The 18,086-nt window shown below is 34.9% G+C and overlaps 1 protein-coding gene across 6 annotated transcripts in view; it reads right to left on the reverse strand.

Moving 5' to 3' along the window:
* NFIB (nuclear factor I B) overlaps positions 1-18,086 on the reverse strand; it is a 226,756-nt gene that overhangs the window by 16,513 nt on the left and 192,157 nt on the right. For 2 of the 6 annotated variants that reach the window (XM_054031875.1, XM_054031874.1), the window contains exons 9-11: positions 17,630-17,795; positions 13,732-13,814; positions 4,620-4,708 (exon numbers count right to left, since the gene is read on the reverse strand). The exons of 1 other annotated variant lie outside the window; for it this stretch is intronic. In XM_054031875.1, the coding sequence (XP_053887850.1) occupies positions 4,620-4,708; positions 13,732-13,814; positions 17,630-17,795 (338 nt within the window). Of the gene's footprint in view, positions 1-4,619; positions 4,709-13,712; positions 13,815-17,629; positions 17,796-18,086 lie in introns of all 6 variants that reach the window. 3 more of the 6 variants (XM_054031876.1, XM_054031877.1, XM_054031881.1) reach the window with 3 other exon arrangements.

Genomic DNA, 18,086 nt, shown 5'->3' on the forward strand with positions numbered 1-18,086 from the left:
TCCTAATCCTGCTGGAATCTGCAGTGCCACTCAGAAAATATCACTGGAAAAGTTGTTTTCTTTACTCAACATCTTGTCTCTAGATCACCTCATTTTGGTTGCACTGCAGATCTTGCTGATTCTCCTATAAAGGTTAACTTAAAGCTCCAAACATAATCATGTGGAAAATGGACATTATTGATTCCTATGGTCCATTGTTCCCCCATTCTAAGTCCCTGAAGTTCAAGTTCAATCTGGAATTACATCATGTCTGGTTTCTCCTGGTTACCAGACGGCTTGAGACGTGACCACAGCTACAGAAAAAACAAACAGCCTTCTTCACGCTTCGGCTCCCCTATCGATTCAAACATAAACTTTTTTTCTTTCTCTCAAGTATGCTTCAAGTATGGAGCATGGTTAATTTAGAGATTAAGTTCCAAATTAGATTATCTAATGGCATCTTAATGGATTGCTGACCCATTTCCTGTGGGATGGCAGCATGCAAGTCTGGCTGGAATACAATTAATTTCTTAGGAAGTGTTCTGAAGATGTTTGCCTAGATGGAAAGGAAACATAATGTTCTGCACATCTTTCTTTATTACAGAGTTAGGTGAAACTATAAGAGATAGCGATTTAAATTGATAAAGACCAGAAATCCTTGTATTTGTCTGCTGTGAATACTTTTATCACCAGAAGATTTTCACTTCTTTGTTCTTAGTTTCAAAAATTGAGTTTGTACTTTTATCTCAAACAAATATGAACTCTGGAAATAAAATAAAAAAATCCTTGATCTAACAGGTGTGTGTGTTGTCCAGATGTGTTAACTTTTTTTTAATACAACAGATAACTACAGAAACACTTAGTGATAATTCAGTTGTTAGTGACTTTGTATGTTCACTAGATTCTAACAGACACACGGTACTGTGGTATGGAAAAGATTCTAAGCAATTTCCACTTCCCCTCCCACTCCCCCACGAACTGGAGATTATTCCATTCAACTGCCTTATCTGCATTATTATCACAGCCCCAGAGTAGTGCTAGGGGCAAAGAGTGCTGCTTAAAAAACTGAACATTTTGAACACCCCTACAGCTAAAGCTGAAAAGGAAATTCAGCACTCTGAGAATAAAGCTCCCCTCAGGAGCTCCAGGAACAAACCAGCTGTTGTACTGTACTTATGTGTCAAGATAACAAACTGAAGGCAGGAAATGCTAGCCTAGTGCATTTGCCTGGGTAGTGTAAATGTAATGTTGAAGTAACAGTTAACCCTTAAGAGCAGCAGTTTTTTTAAAATATAAATTATAGTAGTTGAGAATAATAGGAAAATTAACAATATCTGTGATAAAATTTACATTTTACCACTAGTGGTTTGTTTACAGTTTGTGAAAGGCTTGTTGGGAAATATTCAAATCTAGTATACAAAGGCCTAACCCTGCATCCCTTTGTTAATCATGCTGGAGTCAATGTGACTAACTTGTGGGTCAATAATGGTTACTGGATCAGGCACTCAGCCCGTAAGTTTCACTGAGTCCTTCTCTCAATCACTTTTGGTTTAAGTTTTACTTGCATACATTTTTGTTTACTGTGCAGTGCTTGAAACTTTATTTTCCAACTTGATTCTAACTATTTGCAGTTACCTCAGCAACGATCTGAGTAACATTTGTTTAGGTAAGTTCTAAATATTATTTTCATCTGTACAGCAAAAAGAATGAAGTATAGGGTCCTGATTCAATGACGCACTTATGCATGTGCTTAATTTTAAGCATTATATAAATGGGATTACTCATATGCTTAATTTTAAGCATGTGCTTAAATAATTTTCTGAACTGAGGTCCTAATGTTCAGGGCAACAAACAAATACATCATATAGACAATAAATAGATAATAAAAATGTTGTCAGTTCTAGGCAATCATGGTACCAGGAGCAAAATAAAATTACTTTCAACTATTATATTAAAAACCTGTTTTTGTTTATTATTGAGGGTGCTGAACAGATGTTTTATGTAAACTTCTCCTTCACTCACACCAATATGTTTATTTTAACCAACTGAAGGATACATCTAAGTTTGTATAACTATCCATACACATAACTACTCTGCTTTTTTTGAAAATAAGCGCACTGATGACTTAAGTTTCTCATTTTGTATAACTCATGTTGTCTTTCTCTAGTGATTTTAGAAGTTAATGTTTTTGAAAAATATTTATTACTATTCCTCCAGAAATTATATCAGGCTTGTAATTTTACTAAAAAAAAATTAGCAGTTAGTTTTAAAATTCATAGATCATTTAGCTCTGTTTGGCATGACTGGCAGCCAATGATAAGATGAAGTATACAAAAAGAACAGCATAGGGACCATGTCACCTATCACCCTCTCAGAGGGTGGTCCTCCCCAAGTTGGGGATGGGGCAGGTCACTGACAGTGCAGCATGGAGAAAACTTTCAATTTGGTCTCTTTTATCACCTGATCTATGCACATACAGAAAAGCTCATTTTCAGGCACTACCAACTCTTTGACCTCAGTGAGTACCAGTATTCAACAAAACTTCTCAAAAATCAGTGCACCAAGACATATTAGTTGTTGCAACTTAAAATAATCATGAAACCCTTCTATAAAAAGTCACTCTATTTATTATCCAAATGACTGTTGCAGATTTGGAGGAAATACTGATCAAACAACTTTGTGGGAGAAAACTTTTCCATTTTCTTTTTTAACAAGAAAATATCGCTTTACCAAACATTCAAAAAGGATTTATTGCTCAAAGGTTTCTTTCTTGTAATGATATAAAGACTTCATCAAGAAAACTGCCCACTTGTTATAGTATCTCCCATTTATACTTTTATGGCTTCTTTTCCACAGATGTTTGAAAAGAGTATCTGTATCCCAAAGGCTACATTTTAAAAATAACCCTCACCTATATGTGATTACATGTTTTTTTTTCCCCTCCTCTCTTTTAGCAACTTACACCAAAGGAGCACGTGTGGTAGGCATGACAACTGAAGTCCACAATACACTGGGCCAGATCCTCAGCTTGTCTAGCTCCAATGAAGTCAATAATACCACATTGATTAACATTATCTGAGGATCAGGTCCACCAATCACTAGCTCACAAACTGTGAGTTCTTGTCCAATCTACAGTCTCCTATTAAGGTTCTGAGAAAGATACACACTGTTAGGGGGAGAATAAGTTACACTCTGTGCTACAGAAGCTCAGTCTGATAATACAGAAGTAAGGATAAAAACTACCAATTATCATATGATGGGGATTTATAATGTGAATCAGCCCTCGAGGAGTTGAGGTGAACCCACTAGGTTAACTTTCCATTCATCGTACTATTTGATTTTTGAGGTGAAAAACTGTTCTTTTGGCCACCTTGCTCCTTCAACACGATTTCAGAATTCTACGAGACTCCAAAATTATTAGAAAAAAAAGTACAGAAAATACATGCAATCACACAAGTAAGTAACTGCCAGCAGATCATCTGTTGTGTAATATTGGTACAACAATACTAGTTCAATAGTTTAAACTTTGGATTCACACACAGCATCCAACTTTCCATTTCATCTATCACATATCCAAACTGATACTAAAAAAACGCTTAGCATCAACAGTAAAACACAGTATGTCATCTACGATTCTGCACAGCAAGATTTTATATATCCAAACATACTCACACAGATATGTACATGAATTATTTGGAAGTGATAGCAATGACACATTGTCATATTTGTACACACATACCTCCAAGAGGTATATAAAATTATTTTAAGTGGAGGGGAGAGATTGCTTCACCTGTTAGGGCCCAAATCTGCAGGCTTTTCCTCATATGTATAACTTCCCCCCAGTGAGGTAAATTAAAGGGAATTCTGCATATGAAAGAACTGAAAGACTGACATTACTTATTATCTTTCATTATTTTTAAAACACACACACACACACACACACACACACACACACACACACACACACACACAACTACCATAACCAGTTATACATATACTATATGTATAATATAATATATGTGTAATTGATTCTGTACCAATAGCTAAGGTTTCTCTAGCATGCAAAGAAAATAACTGCTTTTCATGAATAAAGAATTCTAACTTTTGTATTTTAGTTTATAAAGGACATGGTTTGCATCTTACCTTCGTGAGCATGTTAGTGACCTAAATCTATACTAATTGTCCTGAACTTGTTATTCAGAATTATTTCTATGGATAGTATGATTATTCATTCCCAAAATAGCACCCGCATCAGAGAACTGCTATACTAGTCACCTATTGTTTTTAATCCCACCATCTTTTGCATATTAATCTGTAAACTCCAAAATATATTACGGTACTTTAGTTCTTTAAATTGTGATTCGATTTTTTAAGTCCTAAAATCTGCAGTCCTTTAAAATTACAAACGCCTTGCACTTGACAGGAAACATTTGGTATCCCAGGTACTTAACTATAGTATATTCTAACGATTCAATTTACATTAAAGATAATGTAAATGTGTATTAAAGAAATGTTATACATATATGTTTTGGTTAAATTTTGACATATATTCCTTCTTGGAGGCTTGCTAAAAACAGATACTGCAGCTCAATGTAACTTTTTTAGATGTAGTGTAGCGTTGGAAATAATTAAAATGTTACCTTTGCCAAGTAATTCCCAATGTATCCTCACTGGCACTGGGGTATAAATGCCTGCCGTTTTGATTCATGGTCCAGTCACAAATCCTCAGCTGTCAATTGAAACCTAGCAGTCAGATATGGATCGAGCAGTACTACAGTTTTTAGTATTTAAATGAATACATGCAAACTAGTACTGTACATGGCACAAACCTTACTTTCCCAAAAAGTAACTTAAAAACAAACAAAACCCCCAAAAACCAACAAAAACGCCATTACACTGAAAAATAAAATTCCTATTTTTTAAAAATTTTAAGAAAATGCTACTTTAATATGCTCCTCTATTAATAAAGCATAAAAGAATAACTAGTGTTTAGCACATAACAATTAGCCATTATTAGATTACAAACTGAGCTGGAATAAAAGAAAATGTTAATGTTCAATAGTGAAATATTTTAAGAAAGAAAATCAAAATGCCGTGTTTTATATGCAATGTACTAAGTAATCTGTACTAGGTAAAGTTCAAAAATAATCAATATCTTGAAGCATGCATTTGGTGAATCATAGAAGACATGCAATTTATAGAAAAGGTCCCCAAATTACACAAACTATATGACTTTATCTTACTGTTTTAGAAGGGTAAATGTATTTTGTAATAGAGGTTTATTAATTTAGTGTTACTGAAAGTGGTATTACTTAGCAAGAGGTGATAAAATAATCTAATCTTGTTCCAGACTCACAATAATAGCATTTAAAATACTTTACTACATTTAAATATAGTGAGGAATGCACTAAATGTAAGCTGAAACAAATTCTTCCCAGATCCCCAAATCATCAGTTCTGCCCTTCACAGATTGTTCACGTAACCCTATACAGCTCTGTTTGTTTAACAGCTGCCCTACAGTGCTAGCAGATTTATTGAAAAGATATACTGCTTATTTTTATGTTTAAGAAAGTAAACTTATGTGGCTTGAGATGAAAACATACAAAAAGCATTGTTTTTAACCTCTGCATAGCAATGCTATAAATACATTACTGTACATCTTGCATGATACAGCACTTTGAATTAAAGATAACTTGATCACTAAGATTAATTGCATAAAATGCATCTTGTTTTCTCCATGCAAGCTTTAAGTGTCTTTAAAAGTTGCAGACTATGGCAAACAAACTAAAAGAAATGATTTACACAGTCGCACAATTAACTACAGTCCTTTCCTGATAAATACATATGTTAAAGACAAGACCATATTGCAGTCTTGACTGTTACACTCATAAGGTTCCTGCAACTGAGGTCTGAGAAATGAAAATGCTAGTCTGTTTTCATAGGTTTGTTTCTTGTTTGTTATCTAAAGAACTCTAAGAGACCTTCCAAAGGCTATTATAAGCATGACTAAACTACACTAAATTAACCAGAAAAGGAAACATTCAGTCCAAAAAGTTTGCTAGAGTGTAACTGTAAAGAATATACTAAATATGCTCAAAGAAAGGGGTATGTGTGTGCATTTTGCCATAGTCACTGTATGAAACTGTTTCATAAGCACTATTTTTATTTTGAAGACAAAATATATCTGTTCAAATACTGTAGCCAGTAGTATAATGGTTATATTTGTGCTACAATATTTAAGAATCTGTCAGCATTTTCATTATAAAGGCATATTTTAAAGGCTTACAACTTGGATATAAAAATTCATTTTCAGCTGAAACATGATTTCTAAAGTTTGAAAAATGGAAACTATTTTTTCCTTTTTACAAAATTTAAACCAAACCAACCAACCAAAACTCTTTGGCTAGTTATAAGCCATAAGAATGCCAAAACCAGAACTTATTGCTGCTGAATGATTTTATGAACTTGTCTAACTCAAAAATCTGGCAAACAATTAGTTTGTAATATAATCTAACTGCTTTTGGTATTTGAGGAAAAACAATAAATGGCTGATACATTACAGTTTAATAAATCAGCTACTGTGCATAAGCAATAATTTTCCTCCTACAGTTTTCATCTGGATTTTAATATGTACAACAAATATCCTAAATGTGTAATTACACAAACTCCAAGAGCTTTTTGAATCTAATTCATAAATGTTAATGACACGCTTTATTTATTATGCACTCACACCCTCATAATTTGTAACCATATATATATATAGAGAGAGAGAGAGAAAGAGAAAGAGAGAGAGAGGGGACATGCATACATACACATGGATATACAGATATATACAGGGCCAGATCCTCAGCTGGTGTAAACTGGTATATTGGTAAATTGTAAATTCATCTGTCCCACCACATATGCATGTGCTAAATTAGAGAAGCATATGATAAATAATTCTACCATGAGCCTAGAAATGCAGCACCTGTCTACTAAACCACTTCCATGTGGTTTAAGTTTAATGTTCCAAACCTCTGAGCAGCTTCAAACAGCCGCCATTTTGTTTTCAAAATTAACCTACCAGGGAAATGCTTCCTCTTTCCTACTCCTCATGCAGAATTTCCTCTCCAAAATCACCGTCTAGAGACCTGTATGACTAAGATTTAGTTTGGGGTCAATAGCGGCCATGGAAATATCACTTTAAAATCTGATATCCTGTGTTCCTGCAGGGGTAGAAATGGTTTGGCATCTTTACTCCAGGTCAATGGGCTGGAGTAGTATAAAGGGGGCTTAAAAGCCCCAGTTCCAGAAGGGATAAGATTTCCATGGAGCAAGCAGTGTGGAGACAGCAGTAAAGTGGCCCTCTGAGGACATCTTTGCAAGGCCAGAGGAGCCCCTTAGCTCTCTTGCTTCCCCAAGGGCTGAGAGGTCTTTGCTGCACACCTCTAACAGTGCAGCCCAGACTCTCACCTGGGAACTTCATACCACTGAAAAAGGGAGATTTTCAGCTTTGTAATGGGACACATAACACTTGCTTCTAGCTTTGGAAGCACCTGAGACATTGGTGTTTAATATTATGACTTTTCTGTTTTAATTTAGGTCATTCAGGAGCCAGGGAAAGGCCAGCAGCCCCCAATGTAACTTATAAGCACCTAAGGGCTGCACTAAAATTATGCAAGCTGCAAATGCCATTGCGTTACCTAGGGATCAAACAGAGCACAGTGCACTTTACTCCACCCTGGAACACCAACTTGAAAGACCTTCTGTGTAGAGGATGGGGGAAGTGAGTAGCACAAAGCTGCTTGTATGCCACCCAAGGATTTCCCTCTGTCAGGGAGAATCTCTGGCTGCTCCTTTAGGACAGCTCTCCTACCACTTTATGTTGCTGAGGTGGCACAAAGCAGCTTGAGCCAGAGCCAAGGATCTGACTCACTAGTTTTCTTTCTCTCTCTCTCTCTCTCTCTCTCTCTCAGATGGACTTTTGGTAACTAAGATAGCTGGGTGTTGAAGAAAAGGGATTCGAGCAATAGTCCCAATCAAACATTTTACAAGCTTTCTAAAACATTTCTACATAGGTTTTCCCCTCTAAAATATGTTTCCTATACGCAATATATATATGATGGGGTGACACACAATCAAGTGTTTTAAATTCCTCTCTCACAGAACCACATACAACAGGGACAAGGAAAATTATCCTCAGGAGAAAAAATTGCCTCTCAGTGGGCCTAATTCTGGAGTGGCTGGTGGGAGAGGCAACTGTACCCAAAGCAGGGTAGGGCAATCGTAACGTGCTTTGCAGGCGCACCCATTATTACCCCTGTAATACTCCAACACTCCAACTCTTACTGAGTGGGAAGGGGCAGAGAGTCTGTAGAGACTGCCTCCTCTGTTGGGGGTAATCCTCAAGGAGGCATGTGATTGCTTCTCAGCCACACAATCCTAATGTACATTAGAGTTACAATCCCACCACTCAAACCTTTACATAACTGTAAGGGTTAATATTTAAGCAGGCTTTATATTTTCACATTTTAATAAAGTGACTAATATTAATCTTCATTTCATGCCCCTTTGATCACCAGTAAAAGTAAACATATATTTGGAAGAGTGAGTAAGTGATAGGAGACTGCTATGATTTTTGTTATTTGAGAAAAGCCCATAAAGCGAAACATTTGCATACTGTCATTGTTTTGACTGAAACTTCCTTTAAATGTGTTTCCTTTCCAGCAAGCATATGTGAAAGGTGACCTCTTATCCATTTACATACCTCCCTGGCAGTCATGTGATCAAGTTTTACGTCAAACTGTCAATTATGATAAGAGAGACAATAAGAACAGCCTAAGTGTTGATAACCTGTTTCCTGACTTTACTGAAAAGTTCTGTTTAAGAGTCCACTTGTGTTCTTCTTTCAGTCTTTTGCCTGAAGCAAAAGTGATGTGATCAAAAACAGTTTAAAACCAAACACTGTTTTCAGTGGTCATTTCAGTTTACATTTTCAGTGATACATGGTATGAAGGGGCTTCCATCCTGAACAGCATAATGCAACAACTAAAGGATGCATATGGAAAGAACAACTTCCTACTGGAGAAACTGCTTGAAAAGAGTAGTCTTGTGTGGAGGAAACAATTAAATAAGAACAAAAGCTGCTAACAGTTTTCTAATTTTAAAATACATTTATGATGTCTAAAATATTTCTTATTATAGTATAAATGGTAACATGACCCCTTAATAAATGTCAAAGCTGTGTGAAAATAATGCATAAGGTATACCACACCCTTAAAGCCCAAGCTCTAGTGAAATCCATGCAGCTGTATTAGGTAATGCAAGGATCTGAGGAGTTTAGCAGCCCAGTTATTGGCCCAATATTAGTTAGCATATATGAAACAGTAAAGTTTTAAAGGTTACTGGTATCACAGGCTGATAACTTCCTCACTAAAGCCATTTGTCTTTGCCTGCCTCCTTTCTTAATGAAAGAATGAAAATATCCTCCCATTTACTTTTTCTAGAAGTACAAAGATGTTTTAAAAGTTAAATAATTATGGATAACAATATCATGGCCAAGAGCAAGTAGTCTTTTGATTGATTTATTCAGTTTCAATAGGAAGCTTGCCAACTGTGACGCCATTATCCTTTATGTGCTATGAACACAAAGATAAATCTTTTCTTTTCTTTTTTTAAATAGGCAAAATCCAGGATTGGTGTTTCTGGCAATGTAACAATTTTAAATCCAGAAGTAATTTTGATAAGACACTAAGAATCCTATAGTTTCAAGGATATAAAGTTTGTATTTTGTGAATTCACAGTGATATAAACTGAATGAGACTAAGTAAATGCCACCATCCATCCATCCATCCATCCATCAGAAGTCTGCCCTATTGTTCATTAACATGGAGTTTTGCAACTGAACTCTTTTACTAATAATTGCTGTGTTATGACTATACACTCCCAAGAACGAGGACTCAAATGGCACAATTCCACAGAGCTCAGAGGAGTTGAGTCTGCTTGTATCACAGCTGAATTTGACTCAGTTACTCTAATTTTTCACTTTTTGTGTGAGTCTAGACTTCGAAACCATTTGCTACAATTCAAATATAAACAATGTGTATATGAGCTGGAGAGGGAGGGGGAGTGGGGAGTGGAGAGAGAGAAAGAGAGAGGTGCTGACATACTGCTCTGAAGATTACCCAACCTTCCTTTTATGCAAAAACTCCTATGTCAATAAAGACATTTCTTAGCATAGATAGTTCAGTGTGCCAAAGCAGAATTCATTAGTTCATAAAGTGACCTCACCAACTTCCAAAAGCAAAGTTAAGAACAAAGCCCTTACCAAAACTCTAACTCTAAGATAAAATTTTAACTATAATTAAATAGGAGGCATTTGATTAAGCAACATCCCCAGAAATATGAGTCCGTTACTAACAGTTAATAATTTTTGCATGTTGATTAATGAATTAAGGAAAACTTCTGCATTCTAACCAAGTAGTCATTAACAATTTATAACTGATGTTTTGGGGGCCTGGGGAAGGACTATTTTTTACAATAAAATATTAAGATGTTTTATAAGCACCTTTCTAATGCAGATCTACTTATGTAGATGACTTTCTAGTTGCAGTTAATGTAAGAAATTTGTTATGTTATTGTTGATGTTCAATTTTGAAATACCTGTCATTTCAAGGCAATTAGCAACCAGCACCAACCAATGATCATAACGAAAGTATACTGCATAGATTTATAATTCTTCAAAACTTTGCCTAACTATCAATGTAGCATGCTAAGTAACATGTGTAATAGCATATTTTTCTCAGATCAGTAAATGCAAATGTATTGTTCCCAAAGGTGCTAGACACACAAACACACAATATTTCCAAGTTATATTTAATGCTTTCCATCTAAATGCAAGTATTCCAACAATTTTGTGCTATACATTGTTTTACTGGAAGTTCGACTGAACTGTCATTTTATTTTATTGAAAGACTATTTATAAGAGAGAGTCACAAAATAACATACAGCTTAAATTTATGGTTGTTACTATAATTTATATAGGATATATTGTGGTTCTTTTTAAACAACAACAACAAAAAAGCACTCAATAATACACATCAATATTTCTCATAACTTGAAAGAATAAATCCCTCCAACAAAGTAAAAGAACCTACCTGTGACAATATTTATTCTTAAGAGGTCAATGTGTATTAAAGGGTACAGTGAATGTTTAAAAGATCCCTCTGGAACTAAAACCACTGGCTTTCTACTTTAGAATTTCTCTCAGCTAATATAAAATGATTGATTGCCTTTATTTCATGTACCCCTTGATTTTCCTTTTCATTCATCATGGTTTGCTTTAAACTAAATGCATTCAGAACCTGCCACAAGAAAAGTGCTCTCTTTTAAATTGTTGTAAAGTAATGAAAGGACATAGTAAATCAATCTCATTTCTGCCTTCCCAAAGGATAACCTTTATCTACTGAAGTCATTTAGACAATTTCTGGTGGGGGGTTTTTCTGGATAATAAACATGTATGGCATTGTCATCTCTGAGAGCCTTTTAGGATTGAAGAGGATGAAGGTAACAACTAACTCATTAGAAAGTTATTTTATATATACTGTATTCATATTTATCTACCACTAAAAAGCTTAGTTTGTGGTTAAAAGTTCTTTGTGCCTTCAATGCATGCAACAGTACCAACTATGCCTAATTTTTAATATATATATGTATGTAAGCACGTGCACACACACACACACACACACACACATTCGTATATACAATCATACGTAATTTAAAATCGAATATAGAATACATGGCAGAGATTAATCTATTATATACTTTTTCACTATACTATAGGGCTACTACTATATAATACATATATGTAAAATACTGATACATTTAAATAAACAACAAATATTGACATTATAAAACTCTCTACTTTAGAATATTAAATTCACACAGCGGCATTGAATCAGAATACATTTTCCAGGTTTGAAACTAACATATACATGTCCATGCGCAAAACATGTAAGATTACTTTTTTCCTGAATATTTTGGTCACATTTTTAATGAGACTGCTGAAATTATCCAAATTTATTCTTAAAATATATTATAAAGACAAAAAAAAATAAGGAGATACAGGAAAATTAAGCTGGCTGCCAGTACCTTCTAGGGATGTGAAATAGTTTCTATAATGTTTTTAATGTTCTTGAGAACAAAAAATACTAACTAGCAAATTTGTAGAAAAATAGGGTATTGAAGAGAAGCAATAAATTAAAATAAAATATATTTAAATTTCTTTTGAAAATCCCAAAATTAACTGGATGTCAGAGACTTATCATGAAATAATTTTTAAAATTTCACAGCAAAAGTATTTCAGAAAATGTGTGCATTGGTTTTAAAAAAAGCAAGTTTTAAACCTATAAATCTTGCATATGTTTAAACATACAATGAACACTTACTGAACATTTGTCAAATAGAACCACATTATAGTAATTATGACACATTTTATATTACAGCAATTCTAGAGAGGTGAAAAAAGAAAAATATCAGAAAATTTAGTGAAAAGCCAATGGTTGGCAAAAACAACTAATTGTTATTTGGTATTTTTGTAACTGTGTACAAATGTCTTCAGTTGTGTCTCACTGGTTAACAAAGCTGGCAAAATGTCAAGGATCTTGAATAAACTATCATCTTTATGATTTTCTCTGAATTCTGCATGTGGTGATCTTTAATACATACATACTGCCACCTTGGCCTTGGAGTGGGTAGGGATAGGAGGTTCAGAGGCAGCACGGTTTAGCTATGTCACAACAAACACATAGCATGTAGGATAAAATAAAACAGGCATGAGTACCAACTGTGGATAGGAACCCAAGCCTGAGAAAAAATACAGTATAATAAATAATAAGATCTACCTGCCATATTCAATTTTTAATTTGTAACATTTTACATGCTGTTAATTTCAAACTCCTCTGATGTCAGGATCTGGGAGCAGCATATACACACATCATAAAATATATTTACGTTCTAAAGTGTCTGATTTTGTGTTATACTGTTACTAGCAATGCGGGATTTCTGTATTTGCATGGCCCTGCTATTGACTGCGACTAATTTGTTTATAAACCACCATTAATCTCATCTGTATATTTTCACAGTTTGGGTAAACACTTCATTTGCATTAAATTTACAGCATTAATGAGATGTGAAATTTAAAATGCTACTTGAAACATAAATGATGTAAGAAACTCAAACAAAAACGTGTCTTTATCACATCTGAAATCAGCAAACCAATTTAAACCTATTAAAGTAGGAATGATGATGTGTTGCATTGAGAATTTGGTTTTATAACTTATCTTCTGGAACTAAAATGCAGGCTTAAACAGCTGGAAAATATGAAATAGCTTGAGAATCATAATTTGTACTGTTTAATTTTGTTTAATTTTTTATTGGTTTTGAAATGAGTTTTCAGTTTTGTCCCTTGCACACTTTATACAGCCATATTCTTAATATCCAATTATAGAATCTACTTTTAAGTTCTTCGAAAATAAAATAATTTAAAGAGGCATTATAAAAAGTTCCTTAAGATGGCACAAATCTAAGAAACAAAAGCATATGCTGTGTTAATGTTTTTAGAGGGGTTTTTGTCTTTAGCATATCTAGTCTTCATTTGACATATTCTGAAACCATTAGGATCCCATTCTAATCCAAGATGTCAGTGGCAGCATGTAGAAAGGTACTATTGAAAAAGCTTGTCTATATTATTATACCTATGTGAAACTTGCCCACCTGTTGCTGGTGTAGGAAGGATGGGTCTCTTGGGCTTAGTCCCACATATCGATTGGCTTGGGATGTGCCTGAGGCTGTGTAGGCTGATTAAGGAAGAACAAAACACATTGATGAAAATAGCGACCTGCCATAACTATTACCCTGTGCACGTACAGTACAGATATGAGAGATCCAGAGTTATGATTTGCAATGTATAGGAAGTGTCTGTGGATTTCTTTTATCAGTAATGCAAAAGAAACATAGGGCCAAATTCAGCCCTTAGGTGCACAGCATGTTCAATTCCCATCCACTTCAATGGAAGCTGCATGTGTGAATCTGAGGTCAGAATTAGGCTTGTAGTTAGAATAATAATTCCTCTGGTTGCAGAATTTTACAAATAGTTAAAGGAAGCACTATGTTTTAAAGTGTTATGAGTCTGAGTTATGGACCTCCAATTTATATTAGTTATATGAATACACATCAGTTACACAAATATAAACAAAAAGAACAGGAGTACTTGTAGCACCTTAGAGACTAACAAATTTATTTGGGCATAAGCTTTCGTGGGCTACAGCCCACTTCATCGGATGCATGCAATGGAAAATACCCATTTTTTCATATTCTCTGTGTATATATATCTTCCTGCTGTATTTTCCACTGCATGCATCTGATGAAAGCTTATGCTCAAATAAATTTGTTAGTCTCTAAGGTGCCACAAGTACTCCTCGTTCTTTTTGCTGATACAGACTAACACGGATACCACTCTGAAACTAATATAAATGTCCAATAAATGAAGTCAATGGAGTTACGCTGGTATGAGAACAACAACCTACTAATTTACACTAATTCTTCTATTTGTGAATGCCTGTCACAAATTTATCTGGGGAAAGTGGTTAATTATTTAAAACTGAGACCTAAAGCTTGATTTGCTCATGTGGCATGAAATTAATCTTTACAGTCCTTTGGAAGAAGGATACAATGTGATCAGCACTAAACAGAGAAGGGAGTTAACTTTTGCTGTGCAGCATAATTTTACACACCAGAAAATAGCATTCACTTAGGGCTAATTCAGTAAAACCTCTTTTAGCCTTGTGTGTTGCAGAAGCTTAGAAAAATCTGGGGGGAGACTGGGTGGCTCAAGAGATTGGTAAAGGGATACAGAACCTTTCACCTGAAGGTCACCGTTCAAATCTGGCTGAGATCAGTAGCGACTGAAAGTCATTACCCTCTCATAGCTCTTAGTGCCCTATGTGATCTCACTCCACTTCATAGTGTGTAGATGACCACATTGCAACAATCATCATCACAACTGGCACCTTTGCTGGTGGTCAAAGCAGACCTGCCAAAATGGAATGGATATGAAGACTGAGAACAGAGTGAGGAAGGTGGATAGAGTTTTTCGCTAATTGGCTGTTTGAGGTTAAAATTATACAGCAATTATATAAAACTTTCTGAATTTCTGAGGATTTTTTAATATGGCTTTTTTATAGTAAACAGTTTTCACTGAGAGACTGCCACAAAAATGTATCAGATATTAAAAATAAATCATGACTTCAGAGTTCCTTGACAGAAATGTTATCAAAGTCTATTGTTCTGTCTAGTTCTGAACAATTCATTTGTTGTATTTCAGAATGAAGTCAGTGTTAATCATTTGATTTTATATGCTGAATAGGTTGAAACTGACTAAACAGAAACAATGACAGCATTTATATTATGTTTAAGCAATATCTGCAGGAACTTATTGGCCAAACAAAACATTTAGTCTTTTGCAATTAATTGTTTATTAAAAATATTTTTGCAATGTTTTAAAAAATTATTAGGGCCAAATGCATGTTTGAAGCCCCTTGGCATGAGAGCATGAATATTAAGGTCAGTGACGGCTTTATGTATTTCCAGCAGCAGGATACCTTCCTTCAGTTTTTGTTTGTTTCGTTATCTAGTTACTGGCAAATTTTCATTCGTGCATGTCATGTTTGTGTGCTACACTTGTGCATACAATTTGCACACTCATATTGAATTTGACCATAAACACTTTTCATGTACATGCATTAGTGATAGAGATGTTCTGCATGCAGAAAGAGGCCCCATATCAAAGGACCATAAGAGAGGTAGGTGCTCAAGTTCCACTGAAATTCAGTAAAACTGAGTGCCTAATTCCTTTAGGCTCTTTTGAAATTCCCAGACTTCACCCTTAAATACCTGTATAATTATTCGTACACAAATAAGGTCAGTTTCCTTCTAAAAAGACTCCTTGAACTAGACCATAATGTGGGCAGGTAGAGTGCAAGCTTCTTCCCGCAGTTCTGATATCATACTTGATCTCCCTTCTCCTGCTATTCCAGGCCAAGGTCTCTCTTGAGCACAGACAGACAATTGTGCCACATTGTGTGATCTTGACAAACAGGAACTAGGATGAAACTACCAATAATCCAAGCCAAATTTGAACCAAGGTTCCTCTGAGGTGAAACGCTAGAGCATTAACTTCTTGTTTGCTGCTGAACATACCAGAAATAGCAGCACCTCAAAGGAGCAAAATTTGCACTGTAAACCAGCAGAGAGTGTTAATCCACTCCAATTTTTAGTCCACCTAGAAGCCTCTTTTGCTATCCCAAAAGAATAGCTAAAATATTTCCATAATCCTATCAATATAATTAATAATCAGTTTATAATTAAATAATGGTGTTTACCCAGATTATTTTAAGGAGTCACTTTTTTCTCTTTGTAATAGATATTTATGCAGTTTCCTCCTTATGTGTTGCTTGCTCTAACACATTTGATCTCTATTTCGGTTTACAAAATAAGATCTTAAAATAACAAATACCTAAAAATATAGGCTTGATTTACAGGCTTGATTAATTATAATCCAATGTCTAGAGACCCCAGGCACAATTTTGATACCTAATGTGGCTAAATGATCCATTTTAGTGTAACTGACCCTACAGAAATCGATATTCTTTTATGCATTTTAAGTATTTTTGTTTGTTTGGTTTGGCTTAAACATAGTTTAGGCTCGAACTGTCCTTCGGAAGACAGAAATTTCAGCTCAGAGCTCTTCTTCTAAATAGTCTGATCAGGACTATTTTCTAAAAATGTTGCCAGTAATCAGTATCAAGTAATGTTGGCCCGCTAAAGACCTAAAAGGTCAGGAACAATATTTACCCAGCTTTGTTAACAAAAGTGTAGAAGCTAGATAAAAAAAGTAACCCTTTGGATATCATAGAAATGATCAAATGACATTAGCATGTACGTTGCACATACTTCCCTGGTTGCAATTCCATTGAAGATAACAGGATAAATAACATGGTGCTGAGCATATTGTACAAAGGTACTCAAAACTTTTGAGGCGTTTAAAAAGTAAATGCTATTAAGCCAACCCTTGTAGAATCAAGGGCAGTGAATTAAAATTTCCTTTGCTGTATGCCACATCATTTTATTTTTGCTAACAACACAACACAACCTATATAAACATGCAATTATCATAGCTCTGATTCAGTATGTTTTGTAACAAAGATTGATTTCTGTAGGAAAGCTCATTGAGGAGCAATTATCTAATCTCTTTTTGAAATCCAAGTGTGGGTGATTTGAAATCTTGCAGTCTGAGTGTGCTTCTCAATGTCATTACAATGTCCACCTTAGATGAACAATCGTGTTTCATTCTTTCTCGATGGGTGGTGCTCAAATAAATATGCTTTTCCCTTTAGATTTTGATTGTCATGTCACAAACATCAGTTCATGTAACATGATGCTATGACTAAAATTTGAGGAGGAAAAGCTTTGTGGTCAGATCACGTTTGCTCTCAGAATAAATTATGAGCATCCACCTGGTCAAATAGTAGGAAAAGGCACCTTTTTTGGCCTTAATTTAAAATCATATTGAACCTCCGATGGACATTTTTTTGTTTCCTAGAGAAATACTTACTGGTTGCTGTAGGTGAAGATGCCTCACCTTCAGTGGATGTAGTGATGGGTTTAGTATCTGTCATGGTCAGAGTCACAGGTCTCACCGCACTGTGATGGGGAGAGGGTGCCAAAACTGGAGTAAAATGGCCAGGCACTTTCCCTACTACTTGACCACTGCTGTTAGGCTACAAAACAAAACCAAAACAATGCCTTGTGAAATATACACATTGTGTTTAAAAGCAAACCTACCAATGTCTTGTAGGGTTTTGTAGAATGCCCATCACCACAGTTATCTATGTGCTGGGTTATGTAATTGTTATAAACTAATATATCTGTATATAGTATATTTAGCAGACAACACAATAGGCCCCATACATTTGATTCACAGTAACCTTCTGATCAGTTTTATTTTGTTCTTGGTATGATTTTCATCAAAGTATTTTATAATAATAGTGCTGCTCACATAGTAGGATTAA

Source organism: Malaclemys terrapin, chromosome 6 (assembly GCF_027887155.1).
Source record: "Malaclemys terrapin pileata isolate rMalTer1 chromosome 6, rMalTer1.hap1, whole genome shotgun sequence".
Classification (NCBI taxonomy): Eukaryota; Metazoa; Chordata; order Testudines; family Emydidae; genus Malaclemys; species Malaclemys terrapin.